This window comes from Camellia sinensis, chromosome 8 (assembly GCF_055761805.1).
Source record: "Camellia sinensis isolate YWXY chromosome 8, ASM5576180v1, whole genome shotgun sequence".
In the NCBI taxonomy this organism is placed as follows: Eukaryota; Viridiplantae; Streptophyta; class Magnoliopsida; order Ericales; family Theaceae; genus Camellia; species Camellia sinensis.
The window spans coordinates 192260538-192286385 of NC_138968.1; the positions used below are offsets into that span (position 1 = coordinate 192260538).

General features: G+C 32.7%; 3 protein-coding genes and 2 pseudogenes across 10 annotated transcripts; 3 read left to right on the plus strand and 2 right to left on the minus strand.

Moving 5' to 3' along the window:
* Positions 1–1488: 1488 nt before the first annotated feature.
* On the plus strand, positions 1489–13306 carry LOC145788679 (homeobox protein knotted-1-like 2). 8 transcript variants are annotated; one of them, XR_014338923.1, is made up of 10 exons: positions 1489–1754; positions 2183–2247; positions 2332–2368; positions 2601–2643; positions 2812–2930; positions 3022–3136; positions 3271–4453; positions 4558–4630; positions 8588–8708; positions 13107–13306. XR_014338923.1 is itself a non-coding variant. In XM_082884478.1 (9 exons), the coding sequence occupies exons 5-9, from the start codon at positions 8654–8656 to the stop codon at positions 11832–11834; spliced, it is 555 nt and encodes a 184-aa protein (XP_082740604.1). In that variant the 5' UTR covers positions 3112–3136; positions 3271–3370; positions 4356–4453; positions 4558–4630; positions 8588–8653; the 3' UTR covers positions 11835–12401. The 8 variants fall into 8 exon arrangements, 3 of the variants coding, with proteins under 3 accessions (XP_082740604.1, XP_082740606.1, XP_082740605.1); XR_014338922.1 differs by having other exon boundaries at positions 2193–2247; positions 2606–2643; positions 2781–2930; XR_014338920.1 differs by lacking the exon at positions 1489–1754 and having other exon boundaries at positions 1889–2247; positions 2606–2643; positions 2781–2930; positions 4558–8173.
* A 2093-nt stretch (positions 13307–15399) lies between these two features.
* Positions 15400–17631, plus strand: LOC114318953 (disease resistance protein RUN1-like; annotated as a pseudogene).
* A 594-nt stretch (positions 17632–18225) lies between these two features.
* LOC114318974 (disease resistance-like protein DSC1) lies at positions 18226–20415 on the plus strand. Its single transcript, XM_082885904.1, has 2 exons — positions 18226–19182; positions 20161–20415. Exons 1-2 carry the CDS (start codon positions 18226–18228, stop codon positions 20413–20415), a joined length of 1212 nt encoding a protein of 403 aa, XP_082742030.1.
* A 34-nt stretch (positions 20416–20449) lies between these two features.
* Positions 20450–23607, minus strand: LOC114318975 (TMV resistance protein N-like). The gene is made up of 7 exons (XM_082885905.1): positions 23280–23607; positions 22894–23171; positions 22471–22776; positions 22077–22371; positions 21630–21956; positions 21293–21516; positions 20450–21244 (listed from the first exon to the last, which is right to left on the minus strand). Exons 1-7 carry the CDS (start codon positions 23605–23607, stop codon positions 20450–20452), a joined length of 2553 nt encoding a protein of 850 aa, XP_082742031.1.
* An 81-nt stretch (positions 23608–23688) lies between these two features.
* Positions 23689–24882, minus strand: LOC145788877 (toll/interleukin-1 receptor-like protein pseudogene; annotated as a pseudogene).
* Between the last annotated feature and the right edge of the window lie 966 nt (positions 24883–25848).

A 25848-nucleotide genomic window follows, 5' to 3' on the forward strand; every position in this document is an offset into this window, starting at 1 on the left:
CGCCGCCACCACCTACCACTACCTGCCATTCCGGCACCCACCTGCCACCATCGCCCACCACCCGCTGCCACCACCACCACCACTACCACCCACCACTCGTCTACTACCACCCACCCACCCATCACTACCACCACCCACCACCACCCGCTACCCACCACCTACCATCACCACTTTCCACTACCATCTTCCGCCACCACTTGCCATTTCTCACTCTTTGTTATATTTTTAAATTTTGTTAAACATTTTGTCAATTACCAAACGCGTTTGTAATTTATGTTTTTCTAAAAATAAACAAAAACCAGTTTATAAAATTTTTGTAAATATAAACAGAAAACGTAAACGTTACCAAACAGAACAATTTCATTTTCAATTTTCAATTTATATTTACAAAAATTTAAAAACTGTCATAAAAACTTGTTTGATAATTTTTTTTGGTTTATAAATGATTGTCTCAGTTTGTAAATTTGAGGAAAAAATGTAAATTCAAAAAATAAGTTTACGTTGGTTTTTAAATAGAAATTTAAAAATTTTACTAGCAAATTTTTTTTTCAATTAATTTTTTTTTCAATTAATTTTTTTTCAAATAATTTTTTTTCCAATTAATTTTTTTTGGTAAATTACACTAACACCCCTTGAGATTTATGTTTATTACAGTTTCCCCCTCACATTTTGGAAATTATATTTCCCCCCTAAGGTTTAAAGTTTCATTACGAATTTTCCCCTTTAGCAATTTAATTTTTTTGAATACTAATTTTGTCCTCAGTGGGTAAATTACATTACCACCCCTCACATTTTAGAAATTACAATCTCCTCCCTAAGGTTTAAAGTAGCATTACCAATTGCCCCCTTGGTTAGTATCAGTTAGAAAAAAAATTCATTGAAAAAAAATTAATTGAAAAAAAAATTTATTAGTAAAATTTTTAAATTTATGTTTAAAAACCAACATAAACTCATTTTTTGAATTTACGCTTTTTCTTCAAATTTACAAACTGAGACGTCCATTTATAAATCAAAAAAAGTATTGAACAAGTTTTTATGACAGTTTTTAAAATTTTTTTAAATATAAATTAAAAATTGAAAATGATGGTAAAAATGTTGTAAAATTAATAAATAATTAAATAAGTTACCAACATAAGAAATGACTTATTAAAAGATTCTTAGGCTATGTATGGTTTGATTTTTAGAAAAAAAAATTAAAAATTAAAAATTAATTTACTTAAAAAATAAAAAATAATTATCACTTTTATATAATTTTTATCTTTAAAAATTAATTTAGTTAAAAAATAAAAAATAATTATCACTTTTATATAATTTTTATCATTCGAATAATTAAAAATATTTTTTTATAAATTTAATTGAAACAGTCACACTACAAAAAAAAATTGGCCTATAACAACGTTTTTGTTATGGCGTTGTTTTTAAAATCGTTGTTTAAAAGGTTTTCAAAATATTTTATAGCCAACTCATTTAAAAAAGCACCGTGCTAGTTGTATAACATATTTCCCCTTTAAGCCCACACGTTTTTCATTCTTCCATTTCTCTCAGTCCTGAGATAGATCTAGGGTTTTTTTTGTCCCCTCATCACTCCTCTTTCTTATGGTGAAAGTTCACTAGATCGAGCTCTCTATCCGGCTCCGACTCACGATCACGATCTCCATCTTGGCTCAAAGCTCCGATTCACGATCGTAATCTCTATCCGGCTCTCTTCATCTTGGCTCAAAGCTCTCGATCAATCCGATTTGAAGATTAATTTTGTGAGTCTCATTCTCTGATTTTTTGATTGTTTATATACGAACTCAGATCTGTATCTACGATCTTAGATCTATTTGATATATATATATATATATGTGTGTGTACACTAATTTATGTTAAAATGAACACAGATCGATCGGTTCAATGGGTTCTGTTTATTTTGTTCATTTTTGCTTCAATGGGTTCAGAAAATATTGATGAAACAGAGAAGAAAATTTATACAGACTATTTTCTTTCTTTGTTTCTGGCTAATAGTAAAAAGTATTCATGAAAAATCAAAGATTACATCTTGCATATATTTGAAATTGTTGAATTTGGTTTAGTATTTGATGTTTCTTCGGATTTGGATAACATAGAACACAATTTAATGCTGTTGCATAATGGCCTTTCAACTGTTTGATAAAATGCTTATAAGTAATGGGTATCAAAGATCTTCTCAGGTTCATGAAACCCCATATTGAACCCATTCACATCAAGAAGTATGCGGGCAAGCGGGTAATATAATCACCTCCTCTCATTTCATATATATCTATCTATGTCAGATTCTTCGTAGTTACATTTTTTGCATTCTTTTTTCAGGTGGGTATTGATGCTTATTCACGGCTTCACAAAGGAGGTATGATTCTGAATCCATCACATCTTTTTTTTGACCAAATCCATCACATCTTGTTTGACTTTGTCTTCACAAACTGTTTTTTAGTTTTTCTATTTTTGGTGATTTTTTAGTCACTTTTTAAAATTTTTAAATGCACAAAAAACAACTCACTAGTTCTGATAATTATGTGTTATATGCAAATTATCGAAACAATCAAGTATTCATACTCACTTTTCTGTTTTCACATGCAAAGGGCAGTGAGTATCACTCCATCAACAGCACATCAACTGATTCAGGTACCAAATTGCGACTCTTTATCAGCTATTTGCAACTTGGAATACTATTTAGTGTTTTTCCATTACCTACTGTGAATTAAAAGTACCAATTTGCCATTTTTTATAATCTTTGATTCTTTCAACTGTTGATTTTTTAGATTCTGAGATCAGAGAACATTGAATTTGTAGTATCTCCATGTGAAGCTGATGCACAATTAGCATACCTATCCAGCCTAGAAGCAGAAAAAGGTGGAATTGTAGCAGTGACTTCAAAGGACAGTGATCTACTGGCATATGGCTGTCCAACTGTAAGAAATTCAACAGAACTTTGATATTGATGACTCAAGCCTCATTTTTAGCACTAATTGTATTTTTATGTTTTGCATTGGTTGCAAGCAGGTTGTCTTCAAGATGGACCGCTATGGCAATGGTGAAGAGATAGTGCAAAACAAGGTTTTTTAGTCTGCATCTCGTGTGCCTTCCTTCCAATGTTTTGATAAAGAACTTTTCACAGGTGATTTGAGACACTTCAAATTTATTTACAAACTTATAACACTAAAAATTATACAACCCTTTGCGGTTCCTTTCTATCATATATATGAACTAATTTGAGACAGGAGACGCACTTATCTTCTAGCTTTCTCACAGGCATGTGCGCTTAGTTGGCTGCGCTTTTCTTCCATCTGTTCCTGGAATTGGAATTACGAAAGCTTATTCTTTGGTTTCCAAGTACCGGAACTTGGATCGTGTAAGAGTGCCTTTTCTCTTTGTGAAAATGAATTGCATTTCATTTTGTACTTGAATTGCTTTCACTACATTTCTTATTACGGTAAGAGAAGATATAAATAAGAAAAGACATGCTTCAACTCCATTGAAATAGTTCTGTTATTATATATGCAGTGTGCACTCTTTTGGAATAATTGCTTTGAAAAAACCTGGAACCTAGATAGTTCTTTCATAACCAAGTGAGACTTTTCTTCAATTTTGCCATTTGGTGAGTTGAAATCTTCAGATTCAGTGCTCTCTAGACTGAAGTGTTAGTGAAAAATTGTGGCAATTTATTAGAATTAATGATATCAAATATTAGGTACAATTATAGAAATGAAAAAAATGGTACATTGGCTTATTTAGACATTTGAACACACCGAAGGATAGATTTATGGTAACCTATGTATGTTTTGGTTGCTTAAGTTGTATCACACACAAGATTCTATTTGATTTCTCTTGTCTATTCACTTTTGATAAGATGTCATGAATCAAATATATGGACTTCTATAAGAAAAACATAAATGCATCTAGGAAATTATAAAACAAAAAAAACAGAACTGAGTGAGATTTTATAGAGAATTTGATAGAATCCATGAATTCAAGAATCAAAGAATTTGTTAGTATAAAAAAAGAGGAACAACCAGTGAGTCTTGAGAGGCACTGCTCAAGATCCCTGTTTGGCATTCATTAGAGCAGAACCCAAATACACTCAAATTCATATATATATATATATATATGTAGAGAGAGAGAGAGGGAGAGAGAGAGTTTGTTGCTAGAACATTAGAAGAAAAGGAAAAAAAAGAGAAAAAATAGTGTTATAGTTCATATTTAGATGAACTGATCTCATACTAGAACCTATTCCAATTTCAGTTGACATCAATATCTGTTGTTGTTTTTCTTTTTCTTTTCTTTAAAGGAAATTAGCTTTGTGTTTGGTCACATTGGTGCAATATATTCCTGAACAGGTGAATATATGGGTTCAAAGATTGAAATTGTTGATAGAATTGTATACAAAAACAAGAATCAGCACCGACGATGCTCATATTTTCAGTACCTTCTAAAGGTTGTTATTCCCTATGAGCAAATATGTGCAAATAGGTACATAAATATATGTAATGCATGTAATTGTCTTTTTAATCTTAGTTTATCATATTCATGTGATGTTAGGTGAGGACCACAAGCTCATGTTCGGTCTACTTTTTTCCCTTAAATCCTTGACTGCAAAAATGGATCCAACAAGGTTTGTTTTGCTTCTTCAAGTTTTGAATTTCAAACATAATATGTTTGCGTGAGTATTTTGATTTCCCATAGAAATTAAAAAAATTTATTTGATTATATAAAACAGAAAATGTTTCGGTTGTGCAAAGAAAACTAATAATTTGACATGCATATACTGTTTGTTTTGGGATCCATAAGATGGTATTAGAAACACTATAACTGGTTCTAATGCCATATGTGATATGTTGATTCCTGTAACAGAAAACTCTTCCAGTATCATCTATTGGCCTTATTAACTCCATATTTATTCCTAGCTTGGAGATTGATTAAATTTTTGTTGAAATTGGCATATGTTTGTTAGACATATTTTGTTTGGTATTGGAGTCTCACACTGTAATAGATTCATGATTCATCACTTGTTTGGATTTGGAGCTAATTTTTTCATTGAGGTCCAAATGTTGTGCCAGACATTGTTTTTAATTATTTTGGTTGTGGTTGGTGTTCAATGATTGTATGATTTACATGGGACTCTTTTGGACATATATAAGGAAACTTTGTTCATAAGGTTTGATAGAACTAGAGTTTGTCATAGTTTTATGTATATCATTTCACACCTAGATTCAATTAGCAAAGATTCTGAAGAAGCAAAAAAATAGCAAGGGGAGTTTAATGTGTATTTTGCTGGGAAATAATTTGAGAGAAGTGAGTGGATCTATAAGTGACACCGAAAAAACTTGAATGACTATTTTTTGATTAAGGTTTAATTCTTAATCAAAAAGGAAACTTCGTTCATAAGGTTTAATTCTTAATCAAAAAGGAAACTTTGTTCATAAGGTTTAATTCTGATGTATGTCTAGATTTTTGAACTAAAATCTGTCCAGATTTTGAACTAAAATCTGTCCAGATTTGTTGAACTAAGATCTGTCCTTATTTATTTTATTTTTTTTTTCTGATGTATGTCCAGATTTTTGGACTAAAATCTGTCCAGATTTTTGAACTAAAATCTGTCCAGATTTGTTGAACTAAGATCTGTCCTAATTTATTTATTTATTTTCTGATATATGTCCAGATTTTTGAACTAAAATCTGTCCAGATTTGTTTAACTAAGATCTGTCCTTATTTTTTTTTCTGATATATGTCATATATATATGCAATATGATATTGGTTGTAAAGCTTGATGACAAATTAAAATCCCTTGACACCTTAAATTCTCTTTGGTAGCTATTTATTTTGAGGGGGAGTGATGAGGATTTTGTAACTGAAAAACAGAGCATTAATTTGTGATGCATAACCATTGGTTTTGAGTTAAGTTAAGTTATCTGCCTGTTTCAACATTGGTTAATTTCAACAATGGTTTTAAGTTATCTTCCTGTAGGTTGGATCCCTTAACCATAATTATAAAAAAAAAAAAAAAAAAATATCGGCGTACCGCAGCCGTACCCGTATCATACTTTTTTGGGGTTTTGCCGTATCGGCGTACCCGCACTCATACCCGTACCGTACTCGTACCCGCACCCGTGCTTCCTAGATAACAATTCATCAGGGCGAAAATTTTCCTTGCTATAGATTATTTTTTTAAATCAATTTTGATCAATATCCTCTTGACAAGTAAATATTATAGGGAAAATATTGGTTATTTTTGTTCTTTCTGTACTTGTTGCGTTCGTATGGATCTGCATTGTAATGTGAAGAGTGGCTGGAACAAGGGCATCAAACGTTTTGCTCATAAAATTAAGTTATTTTAGGAACTTATAGTATTGTTATACTAAATATTGGATGAGAGGTCTTGATTAGTTGTCTTTGCTCTTAAATTAAGTTCTTGGTAGGAACTTTAAAGTATTGTTTTACTAAATTATATGAGAGGTCTTGATTTGCAGTGATAGACAATTACTTATTGGAGCTGAGACTGTTGATATGAAAAAATGGCCAATATTGCTGCTTATTCATTGAGTGTTACTCATGATTGAGAAGCTTTGAACTGCAGTTTTGAGAAAATATTTACTGAATTTGGATTACATGGGGGCGAAAAATTTAAATTTGGAACTACGTAGTAAAAAAATTTCAACAGCATACTTCTCACAATAATGGACTGACTCTATGAGCAATGACTACAAAATGCACCGCTGATGATGGAGATTGCTGTAAACTAAGGTTCTCCTGAAACCTAAGAGTCTGTGAGCCTTGCTCTTGACCTTAGATACGATTAGAATCAATAGCAACGCTTTCTTCTTCTTGTTCTTCTTTAAGAAATTAATTGACGCGAACAATAAATCTCATAACCTCTGATTGAGAAAGCTTTGAAGTTGTTATGATAATATAATTTTTGCATTTTTCAATTGAGGATACCCTGAACTCATATTTGATTGAAGTTAGTTAGTTAATCAATTAGGGAAATGTGATATTAATTTTACCATTTATATAAAACACATCTAAATAAAGTTTTAAGAGTGTAATGCATTCACAAAATTAAAAGATGTAGAAAGTGATGATGATGTGACTCAAAGCCAAGATCATTTTCAATGAATCTGAAAGTTGAAGCAACAATTTCATTAAATATTTTTTACTGTCAAAGATGATCAGCATATGCTACTAGATGATTCTGTTGCTTTAAAGTCATTTCCAAGTAAAGTCGTTTCCAAGATAACCAAACACATTATTGTCTCTCTGCGTCGCATCTTAATTGGACATTTCAAACTGTAGACCTATTAACAATGAGAATAAAGGCATTTTAATAATGATTAGGTTAGGTGTACGACGAGTATGTGGAAAAACATGAACTCATTGATTAACTCCAATTTTAGGGTTTTAGTTTCCTTAAGAAGGTAGTACAACTAAATGCATTAGTTAACTATTTTGTGTTGAATTAAAACTGCTTCAATTCTTAGGCTCTTGTGGATGAATTTGAGTTTTCTCTATTGGAAATTCTACAAGAGCTTGAATTGGTTCCCACATCTAGAGAACTTGGATTGAATGGTAGTAATATTTTCTTAATGCCATACATTTTGGATTTTTAGTTAATTAATTAATTTATTTCTCCGAGGTTTGAGTGCTTTAATTGAGAGTCATGAAAGGTGTTTCGTCACTGACAAGAGTCTACACTTGTACATCAGCTATATTGTGTAAACATAGCGGCATACATCCTGCAACCCTGTCAATTAAATGGAAAGAGGTTAAAGAACTTGAAAGCAGAATTTCTTGATAATAATAAGGTTTCTCATTTTTTGTACCTATAAATTTGTAGGAAGAAACTTTCCTAGAGATAAAACTACTATTCTGCATGGGTGGATGAATTTTATATGGATATATTTCATATAAATAACTCATGGATGTGGTAGTAGAAGAGTTCTTCTATTTTTCCCTGTGGTAGTTTTGCACTAAATAGTATTTTATGATAAATCCCCAGCAGAGGAAAATTGGATTGTGTGCACAAAGGATTGAATCTGCTCTCAATTTCAAACTATATACTAGAACAGTAATGAGTGATCTTTATTGATCTCAATGATATGGAAACTTCCAAGGTTACAATTTCAGGAATGACAGAGTCATAACTTTCATCTTCTGCAAGGTATTAAACTGGTGTATTATGATTGAAACTTGTTTAGAAGTGATAATCTTGCCTTAAAGATGGATAGTGATGGTATGCAAAATGAGAACATAATTTGGAATCTAATGTGCCTTGTTAAGGAGTTGTTTTAGTTCTTTCAATTATCCGATTTCACTTTTTTTGAATGCCAAAGTCAGTATTTGGTGGCAGATACTTGAGCATATTCTGAGACACTGATTATAATACAAGTAATACGCTTATAAGGTTTCAAAAATTTTCATTTGCTAATTTCTTTGAGCAACTGTCATGGTCATAAAATGACTGCATTATATTATTTTAAGACTTATTTTGATACATAAACATGTTCTACATTCAAAAGGAAAGTTTTTTTTTAAATGTATCTTATTTTTCATATATCTTCCTCTTATAATGTAGACACATTATGTACTCTTGCTCTGTTCTTTTAAAGAACAACTGCAACAACATGTTCGTGTGCATGCAATGGAAGCAGTAATGGCTTGCTGGGAGATTGAGCAATCCTTACAAAGCTTAACAGGTATGTTCATTATTTATTCTTTCTAGATTTGTTCATTTCTCAGATTTCTTGTGTACTCCAATAGATTCCAGGTTTCCCCAGAATTTGAAATCCTTTTTCCGCAGGCCAATTTTTACTTGCTTTCTTGTAATGATGTTGATTATCATACAATTTTTTGACAGTTCGAGACCTTTAGTGCTGTTACTTACATTGGAGTTTACATAACTTCTCATGACCTTACATTTTTCTTTAGTTTGTTGATATGAATTAAGAATGGTACATATCACCTTCCTTGGTAGGTAGGTAGTGATATTTTGCTTTTGAGGAAGAATAAAACTTCAAAACAAAGAACAGGACTACTGGGAAGGTTTCTAATTTGGTTTTCCAAATCCAAAGAATCCTCTGAACTCTCAGAGCATAGCCCTTTACTAAGTTGAATGAGTTTATTGCTTGTCATCCACCACCATTGGCATCTTGACTAAATCCAATAATTTGCCCTAAAGCCCAAGGCCTCATGAAATCATTGCACTTTATTCTTAGTTTTCAATGCATATGTATACTCAGCCTCAGCTTAACTACACATGAGCACATAGATACTTCATGCTGTGACCCAGTTAACTGGCAGGTCAAAGCTAAGAATTTGGTTTTTTATTTTTTAAATTATTATTCTTATTCTTATTATTTACTTCAGTGAAGATAATGTATTTTCCATGTAGATTATTTTTCTAACTCCTCTGGTGGCTAGACTTATATTTAGGCCTCGTTTGGCATGTCAATGTTTTAGCTTAAAAGCCTAAAAGTTACTAAAAAAATCAAAAAGCCTATAACCTATACCAAAAAGTCAAAGATTTCCTTTTCTCTCTACTTTTTGCACATCTTTTCGTAAAAAATCAAAAAGCCATTCTAAACATAGTAGTTTTTTTTTTACCTCATATTTTAGCCAAAAAACCAAAAATTTACTAAAATAGCCTGTTTCCAAATGAGGCCTAGAGAATATAAAATCATTTAGGCACAAACTCTTGTCGAGCAGTTGATTACTTATTGTGTGTGAGATAATTCCTATGTCAACTCCATTGAGAAGCATGAAGCAAAAAAACTATGATTAAAATTCCCACAAGCATCAATAGGCTTCGATTTTTAGATGCTCAAATCAACACTTCCATTACTCCTAAAATTATGTTGTGTTGCTACTTGTTAGTGAATGCATTCTAATATGATCTACATAATAAAATACCTTTCAAAAAAAATCCTTTTTGTAGCATAATTGCTGAATTTGCAGAAGGAAACTGGAAGTGTGGAATTGTTTTTCAACAGATGATTATTAATAATTGAACCCTCTGAGAACCAGCTTGAGGCTGGACAAATGAGGAAGCATATATAAGTGCTGCGAGAAAGTATTGAGATAAAGGTTTTGGGTGCAGTGCATGAGAATGCTGTATTAGCCCATAACACTTAGTGATATGAGTCCCTTGCTTCTGGACTACTTCATGTTCAATATTTTCCATTCTATCTGTAATTAACATTTCGAAGCCTTCAATGCTACTATCTATCTTCATGGATATAACCCACCAAAAAAAAAAAATATCTTCATGGATATTTCTCATTACATTGTTTTTACTAGCAAATTCTCCTGTGTCTGGCATGCTAATATTCTTTCTATTACTTATAGAGGAATTAGTGATTGCTTTAAAAAAATGTACTCTGCATGGTATCTATCTGATTCTTAAGCCTTTCCGTATGACGGTTTATGACATTTCACAAGAAGCACCTGTAACTGAATACCTAGTGTGGCTGTGATGACCCTTGAGAACCATGATACATGCGTATACATTTTTATAACACGGAATTGGTTACGTTTGATTTTTTTTTTTTTGGTCTGACCAAATGTAGATCACTTGTCCTTATTGAGATAAATATACAATATCTAAAAAAAAAAATTGTCAAAGGAACACCTATTGCTTTGTTTCTTCTGCAGATAAACCTGTTCTTATGGTAAAGTAGCAAGATTCAAGAATCAAAAGCATAATGAAAAATTATAAAATGGAATTGTACTTTACCATGTTGAACTCCATGCTGTCTAATCTTGAAATACTAAAGCAAATTCTGCTTAACATGGTATATGAACAGGTGTTTCTCCTGGAGAAGGCACAGGGGCAACAATGTCTGATGATGACGATGACCAAGTAGACAGTGACACAAACTTGTTTGATGGAAGTTTGGAGGGTGCTGACATCTTGGGTTTTGGTCCTCTCGTCCCAACAGAGAGTGAAAGATCCTTGATGGAGCGTGTGAGGCAAGAGCTGAAGCATGAACTGAAACAGGTGAGAGACAAATATTTGATTGTGGACACTTTTCTATGCATATATTGCCGTCAACTAATATTTTTTTTCTTTTTTTTTTTAAAATTTTTTTTTATAGGGTTACAAGGAGAAAATCGTTGACATTAGGGAGGAAATCTTACGCAAGAGAAGGGCAGGAAAGCTCCCTGGTGATACCACTTCTATGTTGAAGGCTTGGTGGCAATCACATTCTAAGTGGCCGTACCCAACTGTAAGTTTTCATGATTGAGAAGCACAATGACCTTTGGCTTTGAATGGGTTGCTTTCGTGCTATTAGTTTCAAATTTGGTAGGTTAAAGCACTAATGGGTAAGCATGAAGCTCCAACTAACCATGGTTATTAGTTTAGACTTGTGCTAAAAGTTTCGGGCAAGTTTGCTCTCATGTGCTCTCCATAACATTAAAAGGACACTGAATTTGCCTTTTATTGTTTGGCTAAATTGATCTGTGATACTGCATGCTGCAAGAATTAAGTGGTGAGTTTGTTGATACTGCTTGCCGTAAGAATTAAGTGGTGAGTTTTTCTAAATCACCGTGGTTAATTGTTGTTCTTTCAGGAGGAAGACAAGGCAAGATTGGTCCAGGAAACAGGGTTGCAATTGAAACAGATAAATAATTGGTTCATTAATCAGAGGAAAAGGAATTGGCACAGCAATTCTTCCACTTCTACAGTCTTGAAGAGCAAGCGCAAAAGGTATGCCAATTCGAGCACATGTAATTTCATCATTTTATATTTGTCGAGGGCTTTCGCCAATCTTAGTTTGAAACAAAGTAATGAAGGTGACAACAGCGGTGATCGTTTCATGTGAGTGAAGGACAAATTCGTAATACAATCAACAATATATTTCTTCATGCCTCCACTCCAGTGATAATCCAGAATCAGTACATGTATCTACATAACAAAATAGGACAGTATAGTGCTGCTTGTGAACATTACAGCGTGCAAATGAGAGAATAGGTACACAGGTATGTATGCACAAAAGACTGCAGATGGTATACTGTATGTGCTGTGATATCATTAGGAAGTTCAATTATTAGAATATATGACAAAACTGAGTTGGGTAGCATCATATATTGGTGGTTCATGATTTTGTTTACGTTTTAAATATCTGTGAGTAAGAATAGAGACGGGTTGTGGGTGTATAGTGTAATAATCTCTTTCATAGCAATCATAAATTTTCTAGCAGTGTTTAGTAATGTAGTCTTAATAGTTGTTGCATCTGTTGAATGTATTTAGTAGTTACAATATTTTTCTTCTTTCCCTTTTGGCATATTTTGACACTATTAGAAGTCGTCAAGTGTCCTCTTAGTCCAATTTTCCTTCATTGTAACAGTTGTATTTTTAGTTTGGGAAAAAATTGAGGCATCATGTCTGATATGGGTATGTGTATATATATATGGTTATGATAGGAAAGAGCGGATGATGTTAGTGATGGTGTTTTTTATTTGATGATGATGTTTATATAGGGAGCAAGGGTGAAGAATTTTTTTCATGGTGAGGTGTAAAAGTCTCAAGTTAAATCAGTGATGGTTAAATTGGAAATTTTCTTCATTGGATGTTAACGTACCGGCAGGACCACAAGCTCATGTTCGGTCTACTTTTTTCCCTTAAATCCTTGACTGCAAAAATGGATCCAACAAGGTTTGTTTTGCTTCTTCAAGTTTTGAATTTCAAACATAATAATAACATAATAGTATCTAATCTTTTATTAAATGTCTTGTTTCTCAAATAATATTGTCATTTTCTACAAGTGCATATCTTGAGTTTTAGATCACTTTTTTGTTTTATTATTAAATTATTCTAGCTTAAGAAAGTTTGAAATCATTCATGCCTTGATGATTTATTTTGGCTTGGCTTCTACAAGGGTATCAATATCTTTTGTAGCTTTATACTATTTGTGTGGAGAATCAAAATAATTATGTCATTTTTGGTGGCTGTGGGGAAAGGATTGGGGCAGTTTAACAACTGGATAAATTACATTATTTTTGGTGTGATCTAAATGTAAGTTTATAAATTAATTAGTAAGTTTATTCATATGCTTCTGGCGGTTTTTAAATTAATTTGTTTTTTTATTTTTCAGGTCAGAAATTTCTTGGAGAGATGCAAAATATCGTCAAAGAATTCAAGAACTTACTTTTTTCAAGTTTTTTATTTTTTATTTTTTAATGTATGTAATCACAGTTAATTTTTTATTTATTTAATTTCTTTGTATATACTTTTAAACATTTAACTTTTATTTATGAAATATATGATATTATTTCATTCAATATATGGTTGTGATTCAAAATATAGTATATAGTGTGTATTACATTATTCAAATGCGCGTGCAAAAATAATATTGATTATTCTTTAAATATGTCAATTTTTTTTTATCACAGGTTTTATTAGTTATTAATCACACTTAAAAGGTGTGATCTAAAGTTTTTAATCACACTTAAAAGGTGTGAACTAAAGTTTTTAATCACACTTAAAATGTGTGATCTAAATGTTTTTAACCACACTTAAAAGGTGTGATCTAAATTTTTTTAATCACACTTAAAAGGTGTGATCTAAAGTTTTTAATCACACTTAAAAGGTGTGATCTAAATGTTTTTAACCACACTTAAAAGGTGTGATCTAAATATTTTTAATCACACTTAAAAGGTGTGATCTAAATGTTTTTAATCACACTTAAAAGGTATGATCTAAAGTTTTTAATCACACTTAAAAGGTGTGAACTAAAGTTTTTAATCACACTTAAAAGGTGTGATCTAAATGTTTTTAACCACACTTAAAAGGTGTGATCTAAATGTTTTTAATCACACTTAAAAGGTGTGATCTAAAGTTTTTAATCACACTTAAAATGTGTGATCTAAATGTTTTTAACCACACTTAAAAGGTGTGATCTAAAGTTTTTAATCACACTTAAAAGGTGTGATCTAAATGTTTTTAACCACACTTAAAAGGTGTGATCTAAATATTTTTAATCACACTTAAAAGGTGTGATCTAATGTTTTTAACCACACTTAAAAGGTGTGATCTAAATGTTTTTAATCACACTTAAAAGGTGTGATCTAAATATTATTAATCACACTTAAAAGATGTGATGAAAGTATTTTTTAATGACACTTAAAAAGTGTGATTAAAAATGACCATTTTTAATCACACTCCTAAAGACCACACTTTAATAAAACTTAAAAAGTGTGATTAAAAAACATACATCACACCAAAAAAGTGTGATCTTTATCTATATTTGTAGTAGTGACTAAAAGTAGAGTTTTTAGAGTTCTACGTATGTGACAGTAAATCTCACTCATAAATGATTTAATATATGTGTTTTTTTTTTTAATTTCATATCACATCATTAGAGTCATTGTTAGAGTTCCAAATTTAGAGTTATGAATCATTATTCATTAGATATTGGGGTAAAAGTAAATATGACATTTTAACAAAACTAAATGTTAAAACATGAGTAAATTTTACTAGATGACTCAACAGTGAGTTTTTTTTTTTTTTTTTGGCAATTAGGGGAATATAGTGTGTGTATATATATTGCACAGAATAGTGTGCGTCCACAATAGTTAAATTGCAGTATAAATCACACCTTAAATACATATTTTCATAATACATGTTAATTTTACTTAACAAAAGAATTTGTAAAATTTAATTACAAAAATATAAAATAATTTATAATTTTACTTTTCAATATTTGTAATTTTATCATTAATTTGAAAATAATTTTTAAATTGAAGTGTAATTTCCCAATTTTTTTAACAATTGATAAGTATATATTTTTTAATATATATACTTATGACAAACATTAAAAAAAGACCCACCACAATTGTAATTTTTAGGAAAAGAAGGTTGATGTAATTATTATTATTATTACAATACTCGCAATACTCGCATTCTTCGAAGGAAGAAATTTTGTGGAAATTAACTTTCAGACTTTGGGACGTTGACTTCTGTACAAACAAGTAGCTCGCAAGTAGCGCAAATATGCAGAGTATAGAAACAAGAGGGGTAAATTACATTTTACATTTATGCGTTTTACAACAAATTTTATTTCAGTCTTTACATATTAAATTGTGACATTTAATTTTTTACATTTTTAATTAAATATTACTTTGACCCTTTTGTTAGTCTCATTGTTAATAAAGATTAGTTACTTAAAAAATATGTGAGAATAAATTACACTTTATACCCTTATACTTTATACAAAATTTCTCTTTAATTCTTATACATTAAAATTGTGACACTTCCTAACTTCGGTTACCCTTACTATTAATAGAAGGAGTAATGTGATATTTGACCAAAAGTGTAGGAATTAAATATTATAATTTAATGCGTAGAAAGTAAAATAAAATTTTGCGTAAAATGCAGTAGGTGGAAAGTGTAATTTATCCAAACGAGAGATACTGTAATATCTGTTCTCTCATCAATCAAAATCCCCAATCTTTTGAGTAAGGGATTTGATAGTACCCCAACCAAACAGTTATCAATGGCTTCATCTGTTCCATCTTCATCTCGATCTCGATGTACATACGATGTGTTCTTGAGCTTTAGAGGCGAAGACACTCGCGATAACTTCGTCAGCCATATATACGCAGCGTTGGCTCTGAAGGGAACTCACACATTCAAAGACGATGTAAAGCTCGAAAGAGGAAAATCTATTTCTCTGGAACTCTGGAAAGCGATTCAAGAATCTAGGTTTTCAACTGTGGTTTTCTCCAAGAACTAGGCTTCTTCCAGATGGTGTTTGGATGAGCTTGTCGAGATACTTGAATGCAGCAACACAACTGTTTATCCGATTTTCTATCACGTGAATCCATCGGATGTGCGACGCCAAAGAGGGAGTTTTGGGGGTGGATTTGAGGAATTGGTGTCCAAACAGCAAGTATTGGGGATGGAGAAGGTCCAAAGGTAGAAGAAAGCTTTGGAGCAAGTTGCCAATTTATCTGGATGGCCTTATCCTAGTGATTCAATTGTTAGGTATTTAATTACTTAAATTAAATTAAAACATTCTCTCTCTTTTTCTTTTACTTTTTTTTCTATGATTTACTACCAGTTGGCTGTGCGATGTAAGATAAAAATAAAGGGATAATTATAAATTATAAAAAAAAACTCAAGAATTTAAATTCTAATGTTTCAATTTATTTTTAATCTCAATCATTCTTGTTAAATAAAAATTGAGAAAAAATTATTTTAAAATTATTTTAATTATTAAACTCAATATAGATATACATAAAATGTTTAAAATATTTTTTTTATTGAATTTAATGATGAAAATATAATTTTTCAATTAATTTTACTTAATAAAAATATACAAATAATTTAGATCGAAAATAAATTAAAATTTAGTTTTTAAATTGACAAAATTTAAAAATTAAGATTTATTTTGTTCACAGGGTTAAACTTTGGAAAATTTTATTTCCACACGCTTAATTCCCTTAGTGCACATCTTCTTTCAATACACACACTTATGTCTCTATACATTTATATGTCCTGTTCCATAATTATCTTTATCCATTGCAATGAGCAACATTAATCACAATTAAAATAATGGTAGTTTACCTTTTTATAGCTCTTTTGCATTTTGATTCACAAACTATTGGCCTAAATCTACAAGTCGAATCAATGTTCATCCAAGAACTTGTGGGCATACTTTTTAGAAAATTAAATCATACATATTCGAGTGTTTCTGAAGACCTAATTGGGATGGATTCTCGTATGGAGGAAATGACTGAATTGCTAGGATTAGGGATGGATGATGCTCGTGTTGTGGGGATAGGGGGATGGGTGGAATAGGTAAGACAACTCTTGCAAGTGCTATTTATGCCCATATCTCTTCCCAATTTGAAGGTTACAGCTTCATTGAAAATGTTAGAGAAGTTTCAAAAAAAGGTGGTCTGAAAACTCTGCAAGAACAACTCATTTCCGAAATCTTAATGGAGAAAGATTTGAAAGTAGGAAATGTTGGTAGTGCCTTAAGTACGATAAGGAATAGGGTATGCCGTAAAAAGGTTTTTATTGTTCTTGATGATGTGGATGAATCAACAGAACTTGAAAAATTGGTAGGAGAGCTTGATTGGTTCGGTTTTGGAAGTAGAATCATTATAGCAACTCGAAATCAATATACATTATTCAGATATGGCATAACACATATTTATAGGGTTGAGGAATTAGGAGAAGATGAAGCTATAGAACTCTTTAAATTGAAAGCCTTTAGGAAACACCAACAAATGGGAGGCTATGGAAAACTTGTACGTCGTGCAGTAGAGTATGCTAAATGAGTTCCTTTAGCTCTCACAGTTTTGGGTTGTTTTCTTTGTGGGTGAAACAAAGATGAATGAGAAAGTACATTAAACAGATTGAAAGAAAATCCTCTAAATGAAGTTCAACAAGTACTCAGAGTAAGTTACGATGCATTACAATTGGTAGAGAAGCAAATATTCTTAGATATTGCATGTTTTTTCAAAGGGAAAGACAAAAATGATGTAAGGACAATACTAGAAAGTTGTGACTTCCACCCAATTATTGGAATAAAAGTTCTTGTTGAAAAGTCTCTTGTATCTATCTCATACAATAAGTTGATGATGCATGATTTGATACAAGAACTAGGGTGAAATATTGTTCGTCAGGGCTTCATGAAGATTCAACACGTGTGCTGATGGAGAATACGGTAAGAGACCTTATAGAAAAGTATGAACACTCTCAACTTATTTATTTAACAAAGCTGATTCAGCATAATTTTGTCAGCCTTTTAACATTGTGCTGTTGTTATTTTCTTGTGGTTATTAGGGAACAAAAAAGGTTGAAGGCATAGTTGTGGAGTATCTTGACCTTCGAAGTCGAGATCCAAAGGACATTGGCCTAAAAGAATTGAAGTTGAGGCCTAAAGCTTTTGCAAAGATGTTGAACTTGAGAATTCTCAAAATTTGTTGTATGTACCTCTCAACAGACCTCAAATATCTTTCTAACAAGCTCAGGTATCTTGATTGGTGCGGATACCCTATGAAATACATGCCTTCAACATTTCAACCAGAGCGTCTTGTTGAACTTCACTTAACATATAGCAGCACTGAACAACTTTGGAAGGGAACAATGGTATGAATATGCATTCCATTTAATTGCTCTAACTAAGATGCAAAGTCCTTGAAACAATATATTTTCTGCAATTTCTATCTATCCTTTCCCCCCCCCTTTAATAGCATCTAGACATGTTAAGGATCATGAATCTTAGTCACTCGACATATCTAGCCAAGTGCCCAGACTTCACGAGGATCCCAAATCTGGAAAGACTGATTCTTGAAGGCTGTACAGGTTTGGTTAATCTTGATCCATCCATAGAAATTCTCAAGAATCTTATTTTCTTGAATTTGAAGGACTGCAAAAATCTCATGAGTCTTCCAAGTGGCATTCAATTGGAATCTCTTGAAGTTCTTAATGTCTCTGGGTGCTCAAAGCTTAAAAACATTTCAGTTAACTTTGGATATATGAAATGTTTATCAGAGCTTTATTTAGATGGGATTGGTGTAAGTGAACTTCCACTTTCAATTGGACATCTTACCAATCTTGTTTTGTTGAGTTTGAGCAATTGTAAAAACTTGAGAAGTATTCCAGACAACATTTGTCAGTTGAAAGCTCTTACAAGTCTAAATCTCTTTGGGTGCTCCAAACTTGAGAAACTGCTGCAAGACGTGGGTGTTCTGGACTGTTTAAAGGATTCATGTAGTTACTCCCTCTTGCCTTCAATTTTACAAAGACAGAGAGAGAGTCACACAACTTTGGAACTAGAAGCTTTGTTGAGGTGGGGGTCTTTGAAACACCTATTCCTCGATGATTGTAATTTAAAAGCTATCCCCACAACTATTTGCCACATCTACTCGTTGCGAAGTTTAGATCTAAGTAGAAACAATATTGAAAGTTTACCTGCGAGCATGAATGAACTTTCTAATCTGTGGTTCTTGTATTTGAATGGTTGCAAGAGGCTTCAAGAACTGCCAGAGCTTTCATCATATATACATTTTATAGACGCTAATGATTGTACATCATTAGGAACAATATTGAGTCTGTCCAAATACGATCATGTTGCAGAGTTTTCCTTCATGAATTGCTTCAAACTTGTTGACCAAAACAACATCCTGTCAGAAAATTTTCTTTCAAATCAATTTCAGGTTCTCTCTCTGTGTGTGTGTGTGTGTGTGTGTGTGTGTATCTGTGTGTGTGTGTGTGTGTGTGTGTGTGTGTGTGTGTGTCTAAGCATTGTGACCAAGGTTTTGAAAAGCGGTTGCGGTCGCCGTAATGGTGGCGGTGGCGCGGTTGCGGTTGCGGGGTGTAAAGGCCGTAGCGTAACAGTTGCGGTAACCGGAACCCTGAATTTTTTTATTTTTCGCACAATTTGAAAAAAACTTACCGATACGTACATTTTTTTCCATGATCATATTTATTGGGTTTTAAAATAAATATTGATCAATTTTTATAAATTTTTAAGTTTGATCTAATATATTTCATTTTTTTAAATCACTATAAACTGAGTTTTTTACATTTTATTTTAATAATTAATGACTTTATATTATACAAAAAATCAATCACTAACTATTATATATATGATAAACAATGACAAAAGTAAGAATAAATAAAAGTCTAAATATATATATATATATATATATATATTAATCAAGCCAAATAGATAATGACCACACTTATTATTATTATTATTTTCAAACAATATATAGATAAACACACAAAAATAAAATGGTTGAGTGGTAGCAACTGAATAGAATAGCATAGGTCTTACAGTTTCAACAAATCAATAACATGTTCTTTATCTTCCCTCTTCTCTCTCTCTATATCTTATTCCTCCATCTTTTCTCTTCTCTCTCTATCTCTCTTCCCCCATTTTCAATTTTTTTTTGTGTGTGTTTTTTCGAAAGAAACAATACGGAACCGTTACGTAACGGAGCGTGACAGGCTGTTATGGCTGCTACAACACCGTTACGACCGCTATAGTAGCCGCTACGGCCAATACACCTGTGAATCTCAATCACAACTGCAAAAGTGGCCGTAACGAGTGGCGGTAACTACCACAACCGTTACGTAACGGTTGCGGCCGCTTTTTAAAACCTGGATTGTGACCAATCTTTATTGTACAGAGATACTTTGAATACGCTGAATTTATTTTCCCCGGGAGTGAGATTCCAGAGTGGTTCAGTCATCAAAGTAGGGGGTGTTCAGTATCGTTTGTTTTGCCTCCACATTGGTATAATGACAGGTTCTTGGGATTTGTTTTCGCGGTTGTTGGAATCAAGAATAAATCTAAGTGCTGCAAGTGTTATTATTCTATTGTAATTGGAAACATTTGCAGTAGAGTGTCCGAGTTGAAGACAATTTTATTTGGTGCCAACTGAGTTCAAGGTACATACCTAGTCAAAGCAGCCACTTTCACTTGGTCCTAAACCTTTTGATATTGAAGTGGTCCTCCTCCTGATCATCGAATCCGCCACTTCGACTGGGTCCTGCTGCTGCTACATCATAGTCATTGTTGTCATTGAGGTCATCGCGTTCTCTCTTTGATGTAGTTGCACTAGCACTAGCACTAACAACTTCTACTCCTCTTGATCTATCCAAGTCTCCATGGAACATACCCACACCCAAGTTATCTTCAGGTCTGTATATAATCACTACGTCTTCATCAGCTTCCTCGTATAATAAATGGACACCAACCTTTTCCACCTCAACAACATGCTCCCATTCAATTTCACTTGTATGACGTCCGAGTTTTATACCATCATAAGCTACAGCATCCGTTTTAAGTCCTCCGAATGGGCAATTATGACTGGCTTGAACTAAACAAACTTGAAATTCAATTCCACCCTCATTCAATTGCCCCATATGATCTTCCATTAGTCCCAGAAAGTCAGTGCATGGGAAATAAACAACTCGTATATTTCCAGAATTCGCCAATCGAAAATGTAGATGCGGTATACAGCATTTTCTGGTGATCGTCTGAGTACCAAGGTGCTTAAACGCCATCTTAAAAGAAAAGCACTTGTGGCACTTGGATTTATCCTTGATTACAACAGCAGCGAAAATAATTCCCAAGAACCTACTATTATACCAATGTGGAGGCAGCTCAAAAGATATTGAAGAACCCTTACTCTGATGACTGAACCACTTTGGAATCTCACTCCCGGGGAAAACAATAAAAGAAACGGATTGTTGTCCTCCAGAATTTCTCTGTACAATAGAGATTGGTCACAATGCATACACACACACACAGAGAACCTGAAATAAATTTGAAAGAAATTTTTCTGTCAGGATGTTGTTCTGCTTGTTCTCAACCAGTTTGAAGCAATTCATGAAGGAAAAGAAGTCAACATTTTTGAATGTGGATGGACTCAATATTGTTCTTAATGATGTGCAATCATCGGCTAGTATTTTATGTACTGATGATGAAAGCTCTAGCAGTTCTTTAAGCTCTTGCAACCTTCCAAATGCAAGCTTGACAGCTTCGAAAGTTGATTCATGCTTGCAGGTAAACTTTCAATGGTGTTTCCACTGAGATTTAATTGTTGCAACGAGTAGATGTGGCAAATGGATGTGGGGATAGATTTTAAATTACAGTAACTGAGATCTAGTTCTTGTAAAGACTCTAACCTTGACAAAGCTACTAGTTCCAAAGTCATGGAATTCTCTCTCCATCTAAGTAACGTTGAAGGCAAGAAACAAGAATGCCATGAATTAGATGTTAGTCCTTTACACCCTAGAAAGGATAATATTTCTAGTTTCTTCAGAAGTCCAATGGAGGAGGGGACTTGTCTAATTGCAACGCAATCTGCACGAAGCTCCTTTAAATAGTCCAGGAAACCCACATCTTGCGGAAGTTTGTCAACTTTGGAGCACCCAGAGAGGTTTAGACTTGTAAGAGCATTCAACTGACAAATGTTGCCTGGAATACTTTTTAAATTTTTACAATTGCTTAGATTCAGAGAACCAAGACTGGTAAGATGTCCAACTGAAAGTGTAAGTTCACTTACACCAATCCTATCTAAATAAAGTTATGATAAACATTTCATATATCCAAAGTTGATTGAAATGTTTTCAAGTTTTGAACACCCAGAGACATTAAGAACTTCTAGAGATTCCAATTGAATGTCACTTGGAAGACTCTTGAGATTTTTGCAGTCCTTCAAGTTGAGGCAAATAAGCCTTCTAAGAATTCCAATGGATGGATGAAGATTAACCAAACTTGTACAGCCTTCAAGAATCAATATTTCAAGATTTGGGACCTTCGTGAAGTCTGGGCTCTTGGTTAGATATGTTGAGTGACTAAGATTCATGATCCTCAAAATGCCTAGATGTGGCTGAAGAAAAACAAAAAATAAAAAGAAATTACGAAAAATATACTGTGTCGAGGACTTTGCATCTTATTTAGAATAATTAAACATAATGCACATTCATACCTTTGTTCCCTCCCAAAGTTGTTCAATGCTGCTAGAGGTTAAGTGAAGTTCAACAAGATGCTCTGGTTGAAATGTTGAAGGCATGCATTTCATAGGGTATCCACACCAATCAAGATATCTTAACTTATTAGAAAGATATATGAGGTCTTCTGTGAGGTGCATACAACACATTTTGAGAATTCTCAAGTTTGACATATTTGCAAAAGCTTTAGGCTTCAACTTCAATTCTTTCAGGCTAATGTCCTTGGGATCTTGATGTCCGAGGTCAGGATAATCCACAGCTATGCCTTCGACATTTTTTGTTCCCTAATAAGTACAAGCAAATAACAACAACACAAGGTTAAAAGGCTGACAAAATTATGTAGAATTAGTTTTGTTAAATAAATAAGTTTAGTGGTCATGCTCTTCTATAAAATCTCTTACTGTATTCTCCATCAGCATACATGTCAAATCCTTTTGAAGCCACAACCTACTACACTCCCCAGGCTCTTTAGGTGATTTCTGGCGAACAATATACCACCCTAGTTCTTGTATCAAATCATGCATCATCAGCTTATTGTCTGAGATAGTTACGAGAGACTTCTTAACAAGAACATCTATTCCAATAATTGGGTGGAAGCCACAACTATCTAGAATTTTTGTTACATCATTTTTGTTTTTCCCTTTGAAAAAACAAGCAATATCTAAGAATATTTCCTTCTCTACCAATTGTAATGCATCGTAACTTATTCTGAGTACTTGTTGAACTTCATTCAAAGAGCTTTCTTTCAGCTTGTTTAATGAACTTTCCCATTCATATTTGTTTCAACCACAAAGAAAAGAACCCAAAACTTTGAGAGCTAAAAGAACTCCTTTAGCATACTTTACTGCACGATGTACAAGTTCTCCATAGTCTTCCATTTGCTGGAGTTTCCCGAAGGCTTTCGATTTAAAGAGTTTTGTAGCTTCGTCTTCTCTTAATTCCTCAACCTCATAAATATGTGTTATGCCATATCTAGTTAATGCATGTTGATTTCGAGTTGTTATAATGATTCTACTTCCAAAACTGAACCAATGATGCTCTCTTATCAATTTTTCAAGTTCTGTTGATTCATCCACATCATCGAGAACAATAAGAACCTTTTTACGGCATACCATGTTCCTTATCATACTTACTCCACTACCAACACTTCCTATTTTCAAATCTTTTTCCATTAAGATTTCGGAAATGAGTTATTCTTATAGAGTTTTCAGACCACTTTTTGCTGAAACTTCTCTAACATTTTCAATGAAGCTGCAACCTTCAAATTGGGAAGAGATATGGTCATAAATAGCTCTTGCAATAGCTGTCTTACCCATTCCACCCATTCCCCATATCCCAACAGCATGAGCATCATCCATCCTAATCCTAACAATTCAATCAGTTTCTCCATAGGAGAATCCATCCCAAATAAGTCTTCAAAGACACTCGAATATGTATGGTTTAATTTTTTAAAAAGTATCCCAACAAGTTCTTGGATGAACATTGATTCGGACCTGTACAATTAGGGGAATAGTAAAACAAATAAAAAGAAACAAACATAAATAATTCAACTAAAATTTAAGACACATGACTTCAAAACATAACTCTGTCTGTTTTTTTAGATTATCTTAATCTAGATATATTTAAAAGTACAAAAACTATTACTTTTTAAAAAAAATTTACTAAATATAAAAAATATATAAAAATTAAATACATCTTCGTAACCCTTTTTTTTTCGTATTTTACTTGTTAAGTACATTTATATTATAGATTAAATGCATCTAAAAAACAAAAATAAAAAATTGACTAAAATATGAAAAACAAAAAAAATTGTTTTTGAAACCAAACAGAATTGAATCTTCAATCTAAACTATAGAAATAAAAAGAGAACAAAAGGAGAATATTTTAATTAAATACCTAACAATTGTATCACTAGGGTAAGGCCATCCTAATAAATTGGCAACTTGCTCCAAAGCATTCCTCCACCTTTGGACCTTGTCCATCCCCAATACTTCCTGTTTGGACACCAATTCCTCAAATCCACCTCCAAAACTCCCTGTTTGGCTTCGCACTTCCGATGGATTCACGTGATAGAAAATCAGATAAATAATTGTGCTGCTGCATTCAAGTATCTCCACAAGCTCATCCAAACACCATCTGGAAGAAGCATAGTTCTTGGACAAAACCACAATTGAAAACCTTGATTCTTGAATCGGTTTTCGGAGTTCTGGAGAAATAGATTTTCCTCTTTCGAGCTTTTCATCATCTTTGAAGGTGTGAATTCCCTTCAGAGCCAACGCTGCGTATAGATGGTTGACGAAGTTATCGCGAGTGTCTTCGCCTCTAAAGCTCAAGAACACATCGTATGTCCATCGAGATCGAGATGAAGATGGAACAATAGAGGAAGCCATTGTTAACTGTTTGGTTGGGGTACTACCAAAGCGTCAGTGAGAAGCTTAGAGTGATCTCCTAGAGTTACCAATGCAACGGCTAAAATTAAAACTAACCAAAACGACGTCGTTTTTGTTAGTAAGTTGGAAAAAAAATAAAATAAAATAAAAATTAAAAAAATCATTTCAAATTCCCTCTACATACAAAGGTATAGCAGAAGGGAAAGGAAAACAGAGTGCGAGAAAGAGAAGAAGAGAGAGAGAGAGGTCACTCCTCCTTCCAGATCCTTATTAACTTGCTTGCCTGTGTAAGCTTTATGTTTTTCTATTCAATGCTTCATTTAGTTAGTTGGTCTCTCATTTTATGTATTTTTATGAAAGTCGTGCTGTGGAAAAATTCGGATTTTTTTTTTTAATGTTAATGATAATACACAGTTACATGATTGTTACATGATTTTTTTGAAATCTATATTTGGGGTTTTCAATTTTTTTTTGTTTTGAACCTTAGCTTAGCTTATATACACAGTTATATGCACAGTTATCAGTCAATTGCATATGTACACAGATATACACAATTATATATAGCTTAATATATCAGTCAATTCAAATTGTTTTTGAACCTTAACTTGGCTTAACTGTGTATATTTTGGGAGATTGTTTTCTATTTTGTGAATTTGTAAATTGCATATAACTGAAGTTGTAAATTGCATATAACTGTAAGACCAAAATAATGTAACAGTTATATGAAGGTAGGACGACGGGGCGACGGAAGGCAGGGAGGAGCGGCCTCTCCCTCTCTTCTTCTCTCTCTCTCTCGCACTCTGTTTTCCTTTTCTTCTTTCCACCTTTTGTTGTACCTGCGTATATGGAGGGAATTTGAAATTATATATATATTTTTTCAACTTACTAACCAAAACGACGCCGTTTTGATTAGTTTTAATTTCAGCCGTTGAATTGATAATTTTAGGAGATTACTCTAGGCTTTTC